This window comes from Balearica regulorum, chromosome 3, assembly GCF_011004875.1.
Source record: "Balearica regulorum gibbericeps isolate bBalReg1 chromosome 3, bBalReg1.pri, whole genome shotgun sequence".
Taxonomy (NCBI): Eukaryota; Metazoa; Chordata; class Aves; order Gruiformes; family Gruidae; genus Balearica; species Balearica regulorum.
In genome coordinates this window covers 54,589,274-54,603,864 of record NC_046186.1, presented here as the reverse complement: position 1 = coordinate 54,603,864, position 14,591 = coordinate 54,589,274, and the positions used below count along the sequence as shown (strand labels likewise).

Genomic DNA, 14,591 nt, shown 5'->3' with positions numbered 1-14,591 from the left:
ACCTTCCAAAGATGATATACAGTGGTAATAATATCTGCCAGCTCCCTGAGCACTCATGGGTGCATCCCATCAGGGCCCATGGATTTATGGATGTCGAGTTTGCCTAAATGTTCTCTAACCTGATCCTCCTCAACCAAGGGAAGGTCTTCCTTTCTCCAGACTTTCTCTCCTGTCTCCCGGGTCTGGGATTCCTGAGGGCCAGCCTTAGCAGTAAAGACTGAAGCAAAGGCGGCATTCAGTAACTCTGCCAATATTAAAAAAACCCCTCTGTAATAATTATGTATTTCTCAGGACAAAATAGAAAACAATATGAATGGAATAGAAACAGGAAGTTTAATGTTGGTGTGTTTTCCCTGCTTTTTTTTTTTCCATTAAAGAGCTTTAGAGTTACAGTAAATGGGCAGAAGGGCTAATTAAGAAGCCCTACTGCAAAAGGCGATCAGGATCAGGCAGTGGTAAAGAAAATTCACCACCACGGAAGGTTTTAGTTTCACTGTTATTACCTAAAGCTGCTTAGCACGTAGGGGTAAAATGGCTGAAATCTTTTTGCTCATCTGTTCAAACTGGTAAGCAGCTGAAGTCATTCAAATGGAGACCTTTGTTATGCACAGGTAGCTCCAAAATCCTAATTGCTTTCCAGATTTTAAAAGATACAGTCCTTGCCTTGAGAAACTAATTGACTGAAACTAAATATTTTAGTCTAGAGCTTGCTCTAAGCTCCACTGAAAGATATATTGCTAAGTGAGAGCTAATAAACTAAGCTGAATTTCTGATCCAGACTTCCATTCCCTTTTGTCACTTTGATACTGCCAGGTATGAAGGTTTGGTGTTGTCACTCCAGCTGCCAAATTAAGGTGTTTGGTAGTAATTTGATGTAGTACATGCTGACATCTTTGCAGACGCTTATTTTACACGTGTCTCTTAATGAACAACAACATATGAAAACACCCATCGTGACCGATATATTTATTTAAATGTACTTAAGCAAAAGTAATAAAATGTATTTAAAAGCAAATCTGCTGAAGGTTACAACTATCAGCTTTTACATACCATTTGCATAGATTTCAGTAAGAGCACAGAATAAGATTCTTCTTATAGCAGTAGGGTTAAAAGATTGCCGGTGTTGCAAAGGATTTGTTTCATTAAAATCCGGATTCGTTTGCGCTCGCTTCATCCACAAATCCTAAAACAGGGGGATTCTGAGCTCCTTCCCTGAAGCTGTTGCTGTTGCCTCTGTTTGTGTTAACAAACTTGTGTATCATGCTGTAATACTGCTCTTTGGAACTGAAGCTATACAAGAATGAAATCTTCTGCCAGTCTTCATTGCTGGGAGTCTGAAACGGTGTTGGGTCAACGGCTTCAAAAAAGGATTTCGTATTTATTTCTGCCAGCCTGGCTGCATGCTCTTTAGCCTTGATCTCAAAGAGCTCCTGTTCCTTTTTTAAGTAAATTTTCCAGAACTTGAGCTGAAGGTAGCTAACCGGGGAGCGACAGCGGCTGACACATTTTGAAATCAGTGCCACAGTAATGATGCAGGCTATCAGGAGCCATCCTATCAGCTTGGGAAAGAGAGACATAGGTTAACGGTGGTTTTGCATGGTCATACGTAGGAATATAGAACTTACCATTGAAACAGACATGAACACTGAAAGCAAAGACACCCTGGAGTGCCTGTAACACTCTGCTCGCTGCGGAAAGAGGGGATCCCATGCACACAATTTAGCCAGCCTTACACAGTTTCTGCACCCCTGAGCTGATCTAATTGGATTGAGGATGAATACCAAAAAAAAAGAGGTGAAGTTCTTCCCTCAGCTTGCTTAACTCTAAAGGCAAGATTAGTGACCAGCAGTTTCTGCAGTTGTGGTCAGATTTGTGGTACAGAAGGCACAGAATCTTCCTGTCTGCCTCAGGCGCTGTGGGTTAGACTTCCTGCGGACTGTGATTTAGCCACTCTTGGGAAGTACTTCCTTTCCCTGATGTCTGAGTCTCCAAAAAATAGCCAGTTGCCACAGCACACAGGAAAAGTTGCGTCCTGTATGTTTTGTAGGCAGGACATGGATTTGACTATCGAATATGGGAATTCATTCTTGGTTTATATATGATTGTAACACCCCTAGATAAGTCACAGGGGTCCCACCTAAAGTGAGTGTCCTAGAAGCTGCTGGTCCCTCCAGTACCAGCGGTACTTAGCTGGAAGCTGCAGGCAGAGCTCTCACAGTGTCCCCTTTCACATCAGGCTGATTTTTTTTTTTTTTTCAAGTGAACAACAGTGAGTGCTAAAGAAAAATTAGTTTGTGTTCTTTTTGGTTCTTAATTTTGTTGGAAGTAGATCAGATATTAAAAATAATGGTCAGTAATAAAAATGCTCTCATGTTTTTTCTGGTTTTGACTGGTTTGTTTCTGATTTCATTGCAATATCCGTAACAGTCAGATTTCCTTGATTTTGCTCCTTTCTTACCCGATCTGGATTCAATGGTATAGGGTTTGCCACTTTTCAGCCTTTTTCTTGGAGGAGCAGCATGCTAAATATTTAACATTTTTGTTTTAATAAGCATTTGTATTAAGCATGAACTTGTAAAAATCCAAGTAATTATTATCTCTTATAAACTTAAGTCCATTAACCAGCCTTAATATTTTCCTGAGAAAAAGTGGTAAAACCTGATTTTTCTATTGGAGTTAAGACGATGACCAAAGTAACCTAGAAACAGAACTGGAGTGCTGCCAAAATTTGGGGGTTTCATTTTCACTCCAAACAAAAAAATCCACCCACAAGGGCTATTTTTTTTTGGATCATGCAGTTTGCCTTCAGCACAAGAACAATTTAACAAGACAGATACGTATTTTAACTATTCTTCTAGAATACATGTGTGAAATTATTAACAGCTTCAGGTCTCGAGATTCATAGTCAAACAAGCTGTCCTTATTTGCTTCATCTGCCAGTTCTCTGTTGCGAGGAGACATCGTCGGCTTTCTCTCTATTCATGACCTCAGCTTCCCCTCAGCTAATGCATACTTACAAAAGTTTGAGATATTTGGAGGGGTAAAAGTGGAAAAAGAGAAGAACTTGCACCATGCCTAAGTTAAGCAAGAAGAAAACTTGCTGTGGAAAGTCCTGGTCTCTAGGCTGGTTCCCTGCCCAGCTTTGAAAGAGGTTTTATAGATAGCAGTGCCAAACAATTGCCATGCAAACATGCAAAACCAGAAAATAGCACAAATGTACACTTATTACCTTTCTGTTAGTGTTTTTTTGCTAATGAATTTTTGCTAATTGTGTACTTTTGGTAATTGTATAGAGTGAGAGAGAAGGCAGCACCATACATTGAGCAGCCAGGGTTGAAGGCCATAGGGTGAAGAGTGGTGAGGCTTTACCTGGGACTGTGCCTGAAGGCTGAAGAATTCACTCGATATGTTCTTCCATAACTTCTCATTGCAGGGTATTTTGACCATCAGCTTGCGGCACTCTTGTCCTTGATCTTTACAGAAGTAGTTCTGTATCAGGCTGTTCCCGCTGGCCGCGCACTCGTAGAAGCTGGCTCCGAGCAGGGCCACCGCGATCCAGGTGAGAGGGGCCACCAAGGCTCTGGCCGTCACCGGCACCAGCACAAAGCAGTAGTAGAAGCAGGTTCCCCAGGGGCTGCTGCTGCTGCAGCACTTCTCCGCAGGGCAGCTGTTTGTCAGCAGGCGCCACGTCCTGGCGTTCACCATGTAGCCAAGCAGAAAGAGGATCAGGGCAGGCACTGAGAGGAAGATGGAGCCATACAGCATGTTCCCAGAACTGCAGGGACATTGGAACACCACAGAGGAGAAGATGTGCTCGCTGGCAGCCGTCATCAGGGACACAATGCTGTAACCCAGAACAGTCTGGTGGCGGATGCAGAAATCCAGCACCCCGCGTAACTTATCCATTTTCTGCCTCCCCTTACTTTGAGGAGAGTGAAATCTCAGTAAATCCTTTCCTCAGGAAAGGAAAAGAGAAAGACAAGTGTCCTGCAGCTCCCTTGGCTTAGAGAAGTTTGCAGAACTTTCACTTTCCGTTGTTGGTGATGCAGTGAGGCATAGAAGCGGCTCTCTTCAGAGGAAAAGGAAGAGCGTGGGCTCACTGTACAGTATCAAGGTCAAGGGGAGATCACAGTGGAAACCCAGCCCATCAAAACAACAAAGATCTATCTTTGTTTCTATAAAAATAATTTGTATTTGTCCACACATGCAGTGTAACTAGCAATGGCTTAAACCTCATCTTTTCAATGAAGCTTTTCAGTGAGGTAACAGATTCAAAGTGTGAATAAAATGTGAGAAAACCACCCAGAACTGTGTACAGTTTTTTTATCCTGCCATATTAGTAGCAATACAATATGGCTTGTTCTCTTATGGAAGAAAATTCAACTATAATCATGTTAATTTTTCAAGCTAATCAATTAATCTTTTTAAAGTAGTTAGAGCAAATTAGCCAGCGCACATGTAGCAATGATCCAGCAAGTGGTTTCCATTGAAGCTCCAGCTACCAGACTACCATTTGCCAGGAACCAGACTTTGGACTCCTTTCTCCATAGCAGGTAGTTTTTTCTCCCAGAAAAAAACTCCACCCCTAAACCAAACAGAAACTAAGCAGATGTCATGAAGTGGAAAAATGATGGAAAAGGCTTGAAGAAAAATATCTGGAAGGAATTCCTGGGCTTTGAAGACTGAGCTGCCTATGGAAACATTTGCTCCAAGTCCGTAGGTTTCATTCACACCCTGAGGGAGCTTAACCAGGCTCCTAACTCAGGGTTGTCTCCTCTAAGTCTAGATGAGGTGAACTGGCACTCAGAATTAAGGAAGTTGAGGCTTTGTTGCTTGCTCGTAGCCATGTAGCTGAAGGCAATGTAGGCAGTGTGGTAGTTTGTTGTCATCACATGCTTGGTGAAACCCAGATGTGCAGCCAGCTGGGGAGCAGGTGGTCACTGTCATCTTCCCTGCCACAACCACTTATTTGGGATTTTAGACTCAAAATCACCTGCCTCTTGCACGAACCTGGAGCTCTCTGGCCTCACTAGCCAGTATGAATTAATCTTGAACAGATTTCGAATGCTGTAATTTATACTGCACTGATTCATCCTGGGCATTATCACGGCACAGAGGTTAACCACAAAGCCAGAGCCTCACCCCAGGCTCAGGCAAACCCTGCCTCCAGCTGGGCCAGCCTGATTTTGGCACTGGTTACTTCAGGCAAGACAGCAAGGTGTGATGCTGCCTGTATCACTCCACGCTGGACCCGCGGCTGCAGGAAACAAGCACGGTGGAAACACAATGGCTTGTCAAAACTCTGAGAGAACCTAAATTACTTTTAATGATCTTTGGGGGTCATTCAAAGCTTCAAAGGGCGCTTGCAGCTCTTTGGGCAGCTGGGTAGATGGCACGGAGGCATCAGAGCAGGCAGCGCTGGTGCGGGTGGCCGCCGAGCTTGCACCAGATGTGCTGCGCTCACACCGAGCTGCTGCTGCAGAGGAAAACATGCCACTAACTGAAATGCTTGCCTTCGTCTGCAGGAGACTTTGCTTTGTTATTATGTGGCAGTATGGTATAAAGACATAAACCCCCAAAAGACACAAAATCAGAGTGAAGCAGACTGAAGGTTAGGTTAGTCTGGTCACCTCTTGGTTACAGCAGATACACAGGGACAGGGAAGCAAGCTCAGGAATGTGCCAACATCCCGTGAATCTGTATTTCAGGGATTTCCTTTGCATCTAACACCTGTTGTGGTATTTCTTACGTAAATTTGTCTGGTTTCCGTTTTAACCCATGCAGACTTTTTAATATCCAAACCATTGTATAGCAAGTGTGCTTAACCTTCATTCAAACCTGACACCGCCCCATTTGATGCCCCCAAGTTCTCGAAGGGGAAGAGATAAAACAGTGGATCCCTACCTGGTGTTTCCATCAGCTCATGATCTTGTACACCCTTCATCATAGTCCCCTCTTTTCCAGGCTGAAAAGCCCCTAATGTATTTAATCATTCCTTGTCTGACGTATACCCTTGTGTGTGTATATATATATACATATATATTTTTAATCCATGTTGCCACCTGAACCATTCTCTAAGATTCAGGTATCATTTTTTACATGAGGGGAAATGGGGGGTATACCAGATTTGCAGTGGGGTAGGTACGGGGTATACCAGATGGACTGGATATACCAGATTTTGCAGTGATGAAGCTGCAGCTGAATCATAGTTTGCTACAATGGCATATTGACATGACTTTGTTTTCTATTTCCTTGTAATAATTTATAGAATTTAACTACTTTTGATCATCCGTGAAGCACTGAGTTGATATTTTAGCGAACTATGTATTATAATAATTAAAAAAAATCAGTCCTGAGGGATAATCTCAGTCAGCTCAGAGTCTACCAGTGTATATACGAAGGTAGGATTTGGTTTAATTTTGAACATCACTTCCTCTACACTAAATTTGACCTGCCATTTTGCTTTCTGGTCAGGTGGTGTAAGAAAGTATATCTGCAGTTCTTTAAAGCAGAGGTTTATTTTTAACTATCCAGAATAACTTTGTAGTATTGGCAAATATCATTGCCTTGATTTTTACCTAGCACTAGCTAGAGGCAATGGTTAGCGTACCTTGAAACTGGAATTCACCACATCTGAAAAAGTCTTAGCAGATGTCGGGATGGCAGAAATAACGGGAGCAAGGTGCAATCACTGCACAGGCACCTCATTACGGAGACAGGGACACGGGCTGCCTCTGAGCACAGGGGAACCTAACGACCAGCGGCAGCTCTCTGCAGCAGATAAGGACCACACAGCGGAAAGAGCACAGCCAAGAAACCCCGCTACTTCACTTTCTGAGCCTAATTTTAGCAGTTTTATTTATCTGTAATAAAACACGACTTCAGGAGCAAGCTTCCTGGGGAAAGGGAGGGGAGCTCTGTGCAGAAAAGGGATTAACCCTCACCTCCAAGCAAACATGTTTCCAGTAAACACTCGCAGAAAGAGGCGGGAGGGGGAGGAGAGACCACCCTGGTCGGAAAGCGGGCGAGTAGCTGCGTTAGGAATCAAGCGGGGCGCAGCGGTGGCCGGGGCGGGGGGGAGGGAAGGGGGCACCCGGGGCGGGGGGGAGGGAAGGGGGCACCCGGGGCGGGGGGGAGGGAAGGGGGCACCCCCGCCTGCGGGCAGCCTCGGCACCCGGCGGGGCCGGGGAGCGCGGAGCCCTGCGGCCCGGCAGCTTCTCACCTCGGAGCATTGTTCTCCCAGGGCAGCTCTTTCTTACCCTCAAAATTAACACTTGTCTCGCCGCAACAGCTGTAAAGCATTAACTGGGAAGTGTTCGCAAAAAAGAGCTTTCTGTTAAAAGAACCCAGAATGCCAATTTAATGGTTGTTTTTGCATTGATTTGCATTAAATTTCACGCCTTCCAAGGGGGATGAAAACAATGCCAGAAAGAAAAAGACGGACGTTTTTAGAACAAAATGATTATTTTTTGTTATTTGAAACATCTTTTCATTTTGAAATACACTTTATTAAAATAAAGGTCAGCTGAAAACAAATTGACTTCTTTAATATTTTATCAAGTTTCTCCTTGACGTTTTAATCTCTATCTTTTCATTTCCAGCTGAATGAATCTCAAACGTTTTCTAGGTGGGAAAAGCTGTAGTCTAACTAGTCCTGTGGTTGTATCAAATGCATAATACTGGCCTTAAATGCAGCATGTGCGTGCGCATGCTGAGGGGGCTTTGCCAGTACATATTGAGTAGATCTTGTTTTAGTCAAGTTAGTAAGTCCTTACAATAGATTATTTATATTTTTGCTGAGACATCTGCTCTTTGTTCGGAATAGGAAAAATCCGGGTTTGTTTTTCTCCAAATCATTCTCTTTCGGGCTGCTCAGACCAAGGCACGTCCTGTCCCAAATTCCTGTCAGTAACCTTATCACACTCCACTTCTTCTTCTCATTATTAATCTAAGATCTTGTACACCCACAGATGCAATGGAAAAGAGCATCTTAGCACTGGTTTTCTTTTTATAACAACTGGACTTGCTTCTTCAAGTGAAAGAGCTATAAGCTGCATTTCTCAGTGCCCAGTTCAGAAGGACATATGGAAAAGGCTTTTGACTCTAGGGAAATGCTTGTAGTGCCTTTTGTCTCGTTCCAGGTGAAATGAATGCTTAACTAGTGGGGGCCTTGTCTGCAAGCAGATCTGCACCTACCCTCCAGGTGGACTGATCTCCCCTGGAGGCCCATTACCTTGGTTTGTGAAACCGAGGAAGTTAGAAATTCTGACTTTACGGTTGAACCAGTCTTCTTACATGTTTGCGAAGTGTCACACAGCTCAGTGGCACCACATAAATCATTACTAGTACTAATACTTAGCAGAGAACAGCCTGAGAAGTAGCACTGTGACTGGGCATGTACAGCTTACAAGCATTTGTGTACATTACACTGCTATTTTAAGGCATTACATTTATTAGCAGGTTTTGGCTGAAAATGAATTTTAGTGGGTAGGAAGGAACCAGGTCTGCAAAGCCAAGTGTAGCTCTGAAGGAGGCTCTGACGGGTGAGCTGTGCTACAGAGTCACACAAGCCATTGCACTAATTTTCTCTTGCTGTTATTTACTGCTGCTCTTTTAACACTACAGGTCCACCACAGGTCTTATTTCTGGATGGGGAGGGTCCTGTTACCCAGTCCTAGTGTCCTACAGCAACCAGCAGCGTGAGGGCTTTACTGTTCAATCTACACTAATCTACAATCCATACGTGGCATAAATAAGTCTGTGTGATTCTTCAAGTGTTGGCTGTGGATTAAGTGAAAAATACTTGCTGAGTTTATAAGAAAATATATGATATTTTCGTGGGATTAGAAAGGTAGACGTCAGGTTTTATGATGAAATTAAGGACCCTTAGTGAGGCTGATTATCGAGTTAACTCATTTGTAATCAGGTAAATCACCCTGGGTAGTCAACTAGTCAGTTCTAAGAAAAAGCTCAGTCTTTTTCATTTACTATGGAAAATGAAATGCCATAAAATTATTTTGCAATTTTAAGCATATTGAACCCAAAATATTTCTTGTTACTTAAAGATTTTTTTTTTTTCTAACAGTGAGGCAGTGCAAGAGCCTTTCAAAGCTGTCCACTGGCAGTTACCTTAGCTACACCAATAAGTTCACAGCCTTCTCTGGGCAAAATCAGGTGAGCAAGTTAAGAATGAAAAAAAGAAACCTCATGAATCTTCCTGTGAAGGGATGCCAGTCATTTTTTCTTAGTAAGTTTAGAAGACAGGCAAACTAATCACATACATTTCTCTGCAGAATGCGCGTTCATCCCCCTCTTCATTCAGCAATGATGACCATGAGGGAGGTCTAGAAATGGCCTCAGTCTCCTGTAACGGAGTTTTGTTCTTACAGAATTGAGAAGTTTCTGGCCTCTGGTCCTCAACCTCGCCTGCTCATACAGTTTTTCTAATCATCAATCTCATTTCTTACCTGTAGAATACCCAAGCTGTTTCAGCTTACCACAAATGTATGAGCTGTGTCAGACTCTGTGGTAGCTATGTCTGGCTTGTATTAAAGGTAGAACTCTATTACACTCAACGGCACCTGTGTGTGCACTTTCAGTACTTGCCTTTTATACGCAGCTAGTCCTGCTGTCAGCCCGTCCTGCCGTCAGCCCGTCCTGCCACTTGGGAGAATGTACGACATTGTAACTGGCAGAGAAAATATTTTTTCATTTTTTCTTTTTTATTTATAGGAAGATATGATTCAGAAGGAAAGAATGATAGATGGGACATAAGGAGAAAGCATTCCCAGTTGCCTGTATTTTATGTTAGCAGTAACTTTCCAAGTCTCTGGGTCTGCCCTCATTTATTCTGCAATGCTCAAATACTCCATCATCATTGTAATTTTATTTGCAAGGCATTTGCAGCTGTAAGTATTTCATAGCATTATTGAACATCTTCTATATTCCTCTACTTTATATAAAGGCAGAGTTATTTAAGTGCCTTCCCAGGGACTCTGGTCCTCTGCCCATTTTCCCATTGCTAGCAGTCTGCAGTTGGGTGCACCAGAGGAAACTTCATGAGGTGTACAAGATTGTGTTTTACCAGAGTTTACCACTCTGGAGCCAGGTCCTCCACACAGCTTATTGGAGGAATGTCCTACGGAGCCTTGGGCCCTCTGAGGCAGTGTAGGATATATGACATTTTAAGGCTAATCTATTGCATACTGTTCACCGGTCATTGGGGAAATGCAATCTCATCATTACCAATGGATCAACCACAGTCACCTTCATTACCCAACAAATTTAATAATGAAAGAATACAATTGCTTTACTTGATCAAAATAAGGGTTATACCATATAAAAAGACAAGCATGAGAGAAGCGAATATAGTTCTAGACTATAATTATCAGTTAAGATCTAGTATAACTGCTTTAGCATCTTTACTAGGTCATGAAGCAACTTGGCCTTCCTTAGCATGTCCTGAAGAGTGCAGCTCCTCATCCTAAGGATAGTTCTGTTCTTTAGGGCAAAAAAGAAATGCATATGCTGATCACGTACTGTCTTTTGCCACAGGCTGACTTCATCTAGCTTATTGTCACAGCAATGTGGCAGTCTAGGGAAGTTTCTATGCCCCATCCTCCTCACGTTTTCTTCACTGGCATTTGCTGCAGGTAGATCCAACAGGCCCATCTTTCCTGGCATTCCTAACTTCCATTTACAACCTTTATGAAGACAAAGTGGAAAACCAGGGATTTTATACTTATGATTTTAGAATCATTCCACCTCCTTGAAGATTGCCTTCCAGCTGGTGGTAGGTACATAGCTAGACTGAGTGCGTAATGTTTGGAGTGAAAGTGCTTACTGGTGAAAAAATGTATGTTAATGTTTTGGGGAAAGTTATAAATTTATATATCCTTTTCCTATGGCTTATTGTTCATGGTAGCACGGCCCTGGGGTTTGGAGTGCGACAGTTTTCCTCTTCATTGTCCGTGGGTCAGTTCAGACTGAAACCAGTAAAATCACTGGTGGTTTTGGTCACAAGTCAAAGGGGAAAAAGGCCACAATATCATGCTAAATATCTTACACAACAATGCGTTTCAAATGCTAAGCAGTTCTTCTCTGAGTCCCTAAACTTCTGGAAACTCATCATAAATGCTATGAATGCTGTTTTATTTTATCAGCCTGAGGAACCTGGCAGGAAAGGTAGCATCGGAGGGAACTGGTACACGTGCATTTAGCTGAAGGAAGGGCTAGATGATACCCTGGAATAAAATGACAAACAGGGTAACAAGATTGGAACTTCTTTCCTCATAGAGGCATATGCTCATTGCCTACAGCAGGCTTATGTATGAGGAAGAAGCAAGTGGCACTTGCTTAGGTGGCAATGCCTAACTTTACTGTCGCAGTGGGCTACACTATGTAAGTCATGGAGGTCATAGGTACTGGACCCTGTCCTGTCAGATGACAGAATGTGCTACAACTCACACGTAGTAGGCTTGAAACATGCCAACCTTTCTGTGTGTATGCTGTGCGCATGAACACCAGTACGCTGCTGCCTGCCCACGTGTCAGGGGTTCCGAGAAAAGGGGGAAGCTGGGAGTGGGCTGTCACCCTCGTGACAAGTCACAGAGACCCTGCCGGACTGATGTCTTCCCCAAGGGTCTCTCATACCCAGAGCAGGCTACCAGCCAGGCAAATGGTGGTCACAGCCCATTCCTCGTGGCTACCTTTCCTAGGGGACTCCACAGTGCTTTTCCTTTCTGTGACTGGTGAATATCTGCAGCCCGGACGGAGGGGGCTGTATCTTGGGCAGCCCCAAGTTAGATGCTGAGCTGAAGAGCTCTGAAGTCCCAGCTCACCTTACACCTACAAGTTAAAGCTTACCTGAGAACAGATAAGAACACACTTTTCACAGCATCACTGAGGCCCAGGGGGACTATTAGGATACCACCGTTTGTCTTTCAGTGTAACGAGGATTCCCACAGTAACTCTGTCAGTGTTGCAGGCATTCTTGTGGAGAGCATGGACATATAAAGGCATGCCAACAGCAGCTCTTCTCCTGCTTTCTTCTGCCTTTTGGAATTTGACTGAGAACAAATCTGTGGGATTTAACTGCGTAATTCCATTACCACAAGAACATGCATGATTGATTGATATTGTTAACTTGCTATTTTTATTAATACGAATTAAAGCAGAGAGGATATGGCCTTGTATATATGGATTCTTGTGCTCCTTAGTATCTCATGGCCACTGCAGTCATACCCAGTTTCACTGAAAACTGAAGATGAAATCTAAATTATCATGAAATTATTAGTTTTCCTGTTGACTTAAATGGCTGCAGCCACTATGCAGTGCAGAGTAGCAATCAAGGCAAGGACAAATTTAAATTAGTCACCTGTCTGTATTAGTTATTACCAGGAGAAAAACTGATGCCAGCTTTGAGGAAGACCCAATGATAATCCTGTTTTTCAGAATATTTTTTAGAATGCACTTATATATTGTGTAGTTGGGTCCAGTTCTCCCGCCTGCCTCAAGCAAACAACAGCTATGTTCCTTCCTTGAAAGGGTCCTGGGCTCGCTCTTTGAAGTGCTTTCACATCATTAGTTTCAAGGCTGAACTCGTTTAGAAAACTGTGTACTGATGACAGTATGGACATATCTAGCACTGGATCGCATAGGCCTCCTGCTGCAGAGTGCTCCTGGAGTCAACTGCCAAGGTAAGAAAATAACATTTTGGCTTCGTTAGCTGAATCTGACTTACCAGCTTGAAGTTACCCTACTGAATTTTAACAGAGTAGCCAGAGCAAAGGGATTAAAGTTAGACAAAAGTATGTTTGATCCCAACTAAGACTTTTGCAGACCAAATAAATGTGAATGTAATGTCCCGGTGCAGAAATACAGCTATTTTCCAAACACTATGTGCTTTCAAACTCTAAGAAAAAACTTTTCATCAGTGGAAAATGCGTAGGCCAACAGAATAATTTGATGTATTTCAGACATATAATCCTTCAGAATAAGCTTTGATCTTACAAGTTTTAAGAAATGAGGTAATGTGCTCCATTCCCTTTGCTTCCTTTAGTCACAATGATGTATGTAAGATAGCTAGCCAATTTTTAGCTGCACTAAAAAAAACATTAAAAAAATCTAAGAACCAGATTCTGCTCTCAAACATACACACCGCTACCTGTGGGCTGAATTCCCTTTAACTTTGTTCAGAATACACTGAACTAACTTTAGACTAATTTAGACTGCAGCCTTGAAATGAAGCATGCATGACTGAACATCAGCTATTGAGAAGCTGAGTGAAGTCAGCGGGGTCTCAGATGAATAGAGGAACCCATCCACATACACCCAGTTGTAGGATAGCTATCTTTTCCTGCATCCAGAGATGTGGCAGATTAACATTTTTAGAAACTAAAAAGAAGCAGAATAGGAATGGGAGCAGAGGCATGTGCTAGAAACTCTTCAGTCTTGTGGCTCCATTTAAAATAGGGGTGAAAGATAACTTCGCTACTGGGTACCGTACAGTGACATTTCAAAAGCGGTTCTGTATAACCAATCCAGATGAAACTAGTGCTAAGTGAAACTAGTGCTAAGTGCTACTCCACGGACGCAGAGCTCACTGAGATTGCTTCTCCCTTGCATTTCAAAGGACATAAAGGCGAGGACAGCATCCTCTCGTGTCAGAAGGAACACTAACCTTCTCCAGCCCTCCCACCAGCCAGTAGGTCTACCTGGGCTGATCCTGTTTACTTGCTCTTCCTCACCACACTTCCTAGCAAAACAAGGGCAGCTCAGATTTTTGTGTATTCTGCCATCCGAGGGCTTGAACTGTTTCTTCATTGTGACACAGACACTCCTACCCAACAGCCCAAGCTGCTGGTTGCTGATGTCGTGGAACCATCTGTTCTTCCATTTGCTTCAAATTCCATTACAAATTATCTCTAACAAAGAATGAGAGGGAAAAGAAGAATGGAAGAAAAGAATGGAAACAAAACTTACATGACCATTGGAGAGGGACTTTTTAAAGGCTGTGGCCTGGAAGAGAATAAGTAGAAAGTACACAAGATTCTTTTTGTATCCGAAACATACTCAGCACAATTACAGCTTCATCACTAGTTAAAGGAAACTTCAGTTGCCCTATCTGAATCAAAGTTACATCTGTGTAAGTGGAGTTCAGAGTGGCCAGTAATGACTGTCATATGCAGGTAACTTGTAAATCTTTAACAGAAAGGTTATCAGATGCAAACCAAGCATCTCCTATTCAGGACAGACTGGTACAGTTTATTTCCCTTCACTCCATCATTGCCTGTACACCATTCATTTGAATGCTGGTCTGCTTTAAAAGCTCCTTTAAGACCTGGCTGCGAGCATGGGCAGCTCTTGCAACCACCTCTTTCCCTTTGCATTGCTAGAACGGCACAGAGGTGAGGTGCAAATGAGAGCTAATGTGGAAGAGCATACCTGACTCTCTAATCTTTGTTATTCTGCAGTTTCATCTGACAGCTACATAAATCCCATGCTAGAATTCAGATGCCACACTACAAAGCAGACCAAGAAATGCATGCATTTCTCAAAAGCCTTTTGGACTATAGGTTAGCTTTCTATAG

General features: G+C 42.9%; 1 protein-coding gene across 1 annotated transcript; it reads right to left on the bottom strand.

The window, feature by feature from the left end:
• Positions 1-953: 953 nt before the first annotated feature.
• On the bottom strand, positions 954-14,366 carry CALHM6 (calcium homeostasis modulator family member 6). The gene is made up of 4 exons (XM_075747945.1): positions 13,984-14,366; positions 11,866-12,080; positions 3,370-4,069; positions 954-1,559 (listed from the first exon to the last, which is right to left on the bottom strand). Exons 3-4 carry the CDS (start codon positions 3,904-3,906, stop codon positions 1,143-1,145), a joined length of 954 nt encoding a protein of 317 aa, XP_075604060.1. The 5' UTR covers positions 3,907-4,069; positions 11,866-12,080; positions 13,984-14,366; the 3' UTR covers positions 954-1,142.
• Positions 14,367-14,591: the final 225 nt, after the last annotated feature.

Coding starts and splice junctions, on each gene's coding strand:
- CALHM6 (XM_075747945.1), bottom strand. CDS start 3,906: ATGGATAAGTTACGCGGGGTGCTGGATTTCTGCATCCGCCACCAGACT. Junction 1,560..3,369: donor GCCTTCAGGCACAGTCCCAG/GTAAAGCCTCAC, acceptor CTCTTTCCCAAG/CTGATAGGATGGCTCCTGAT.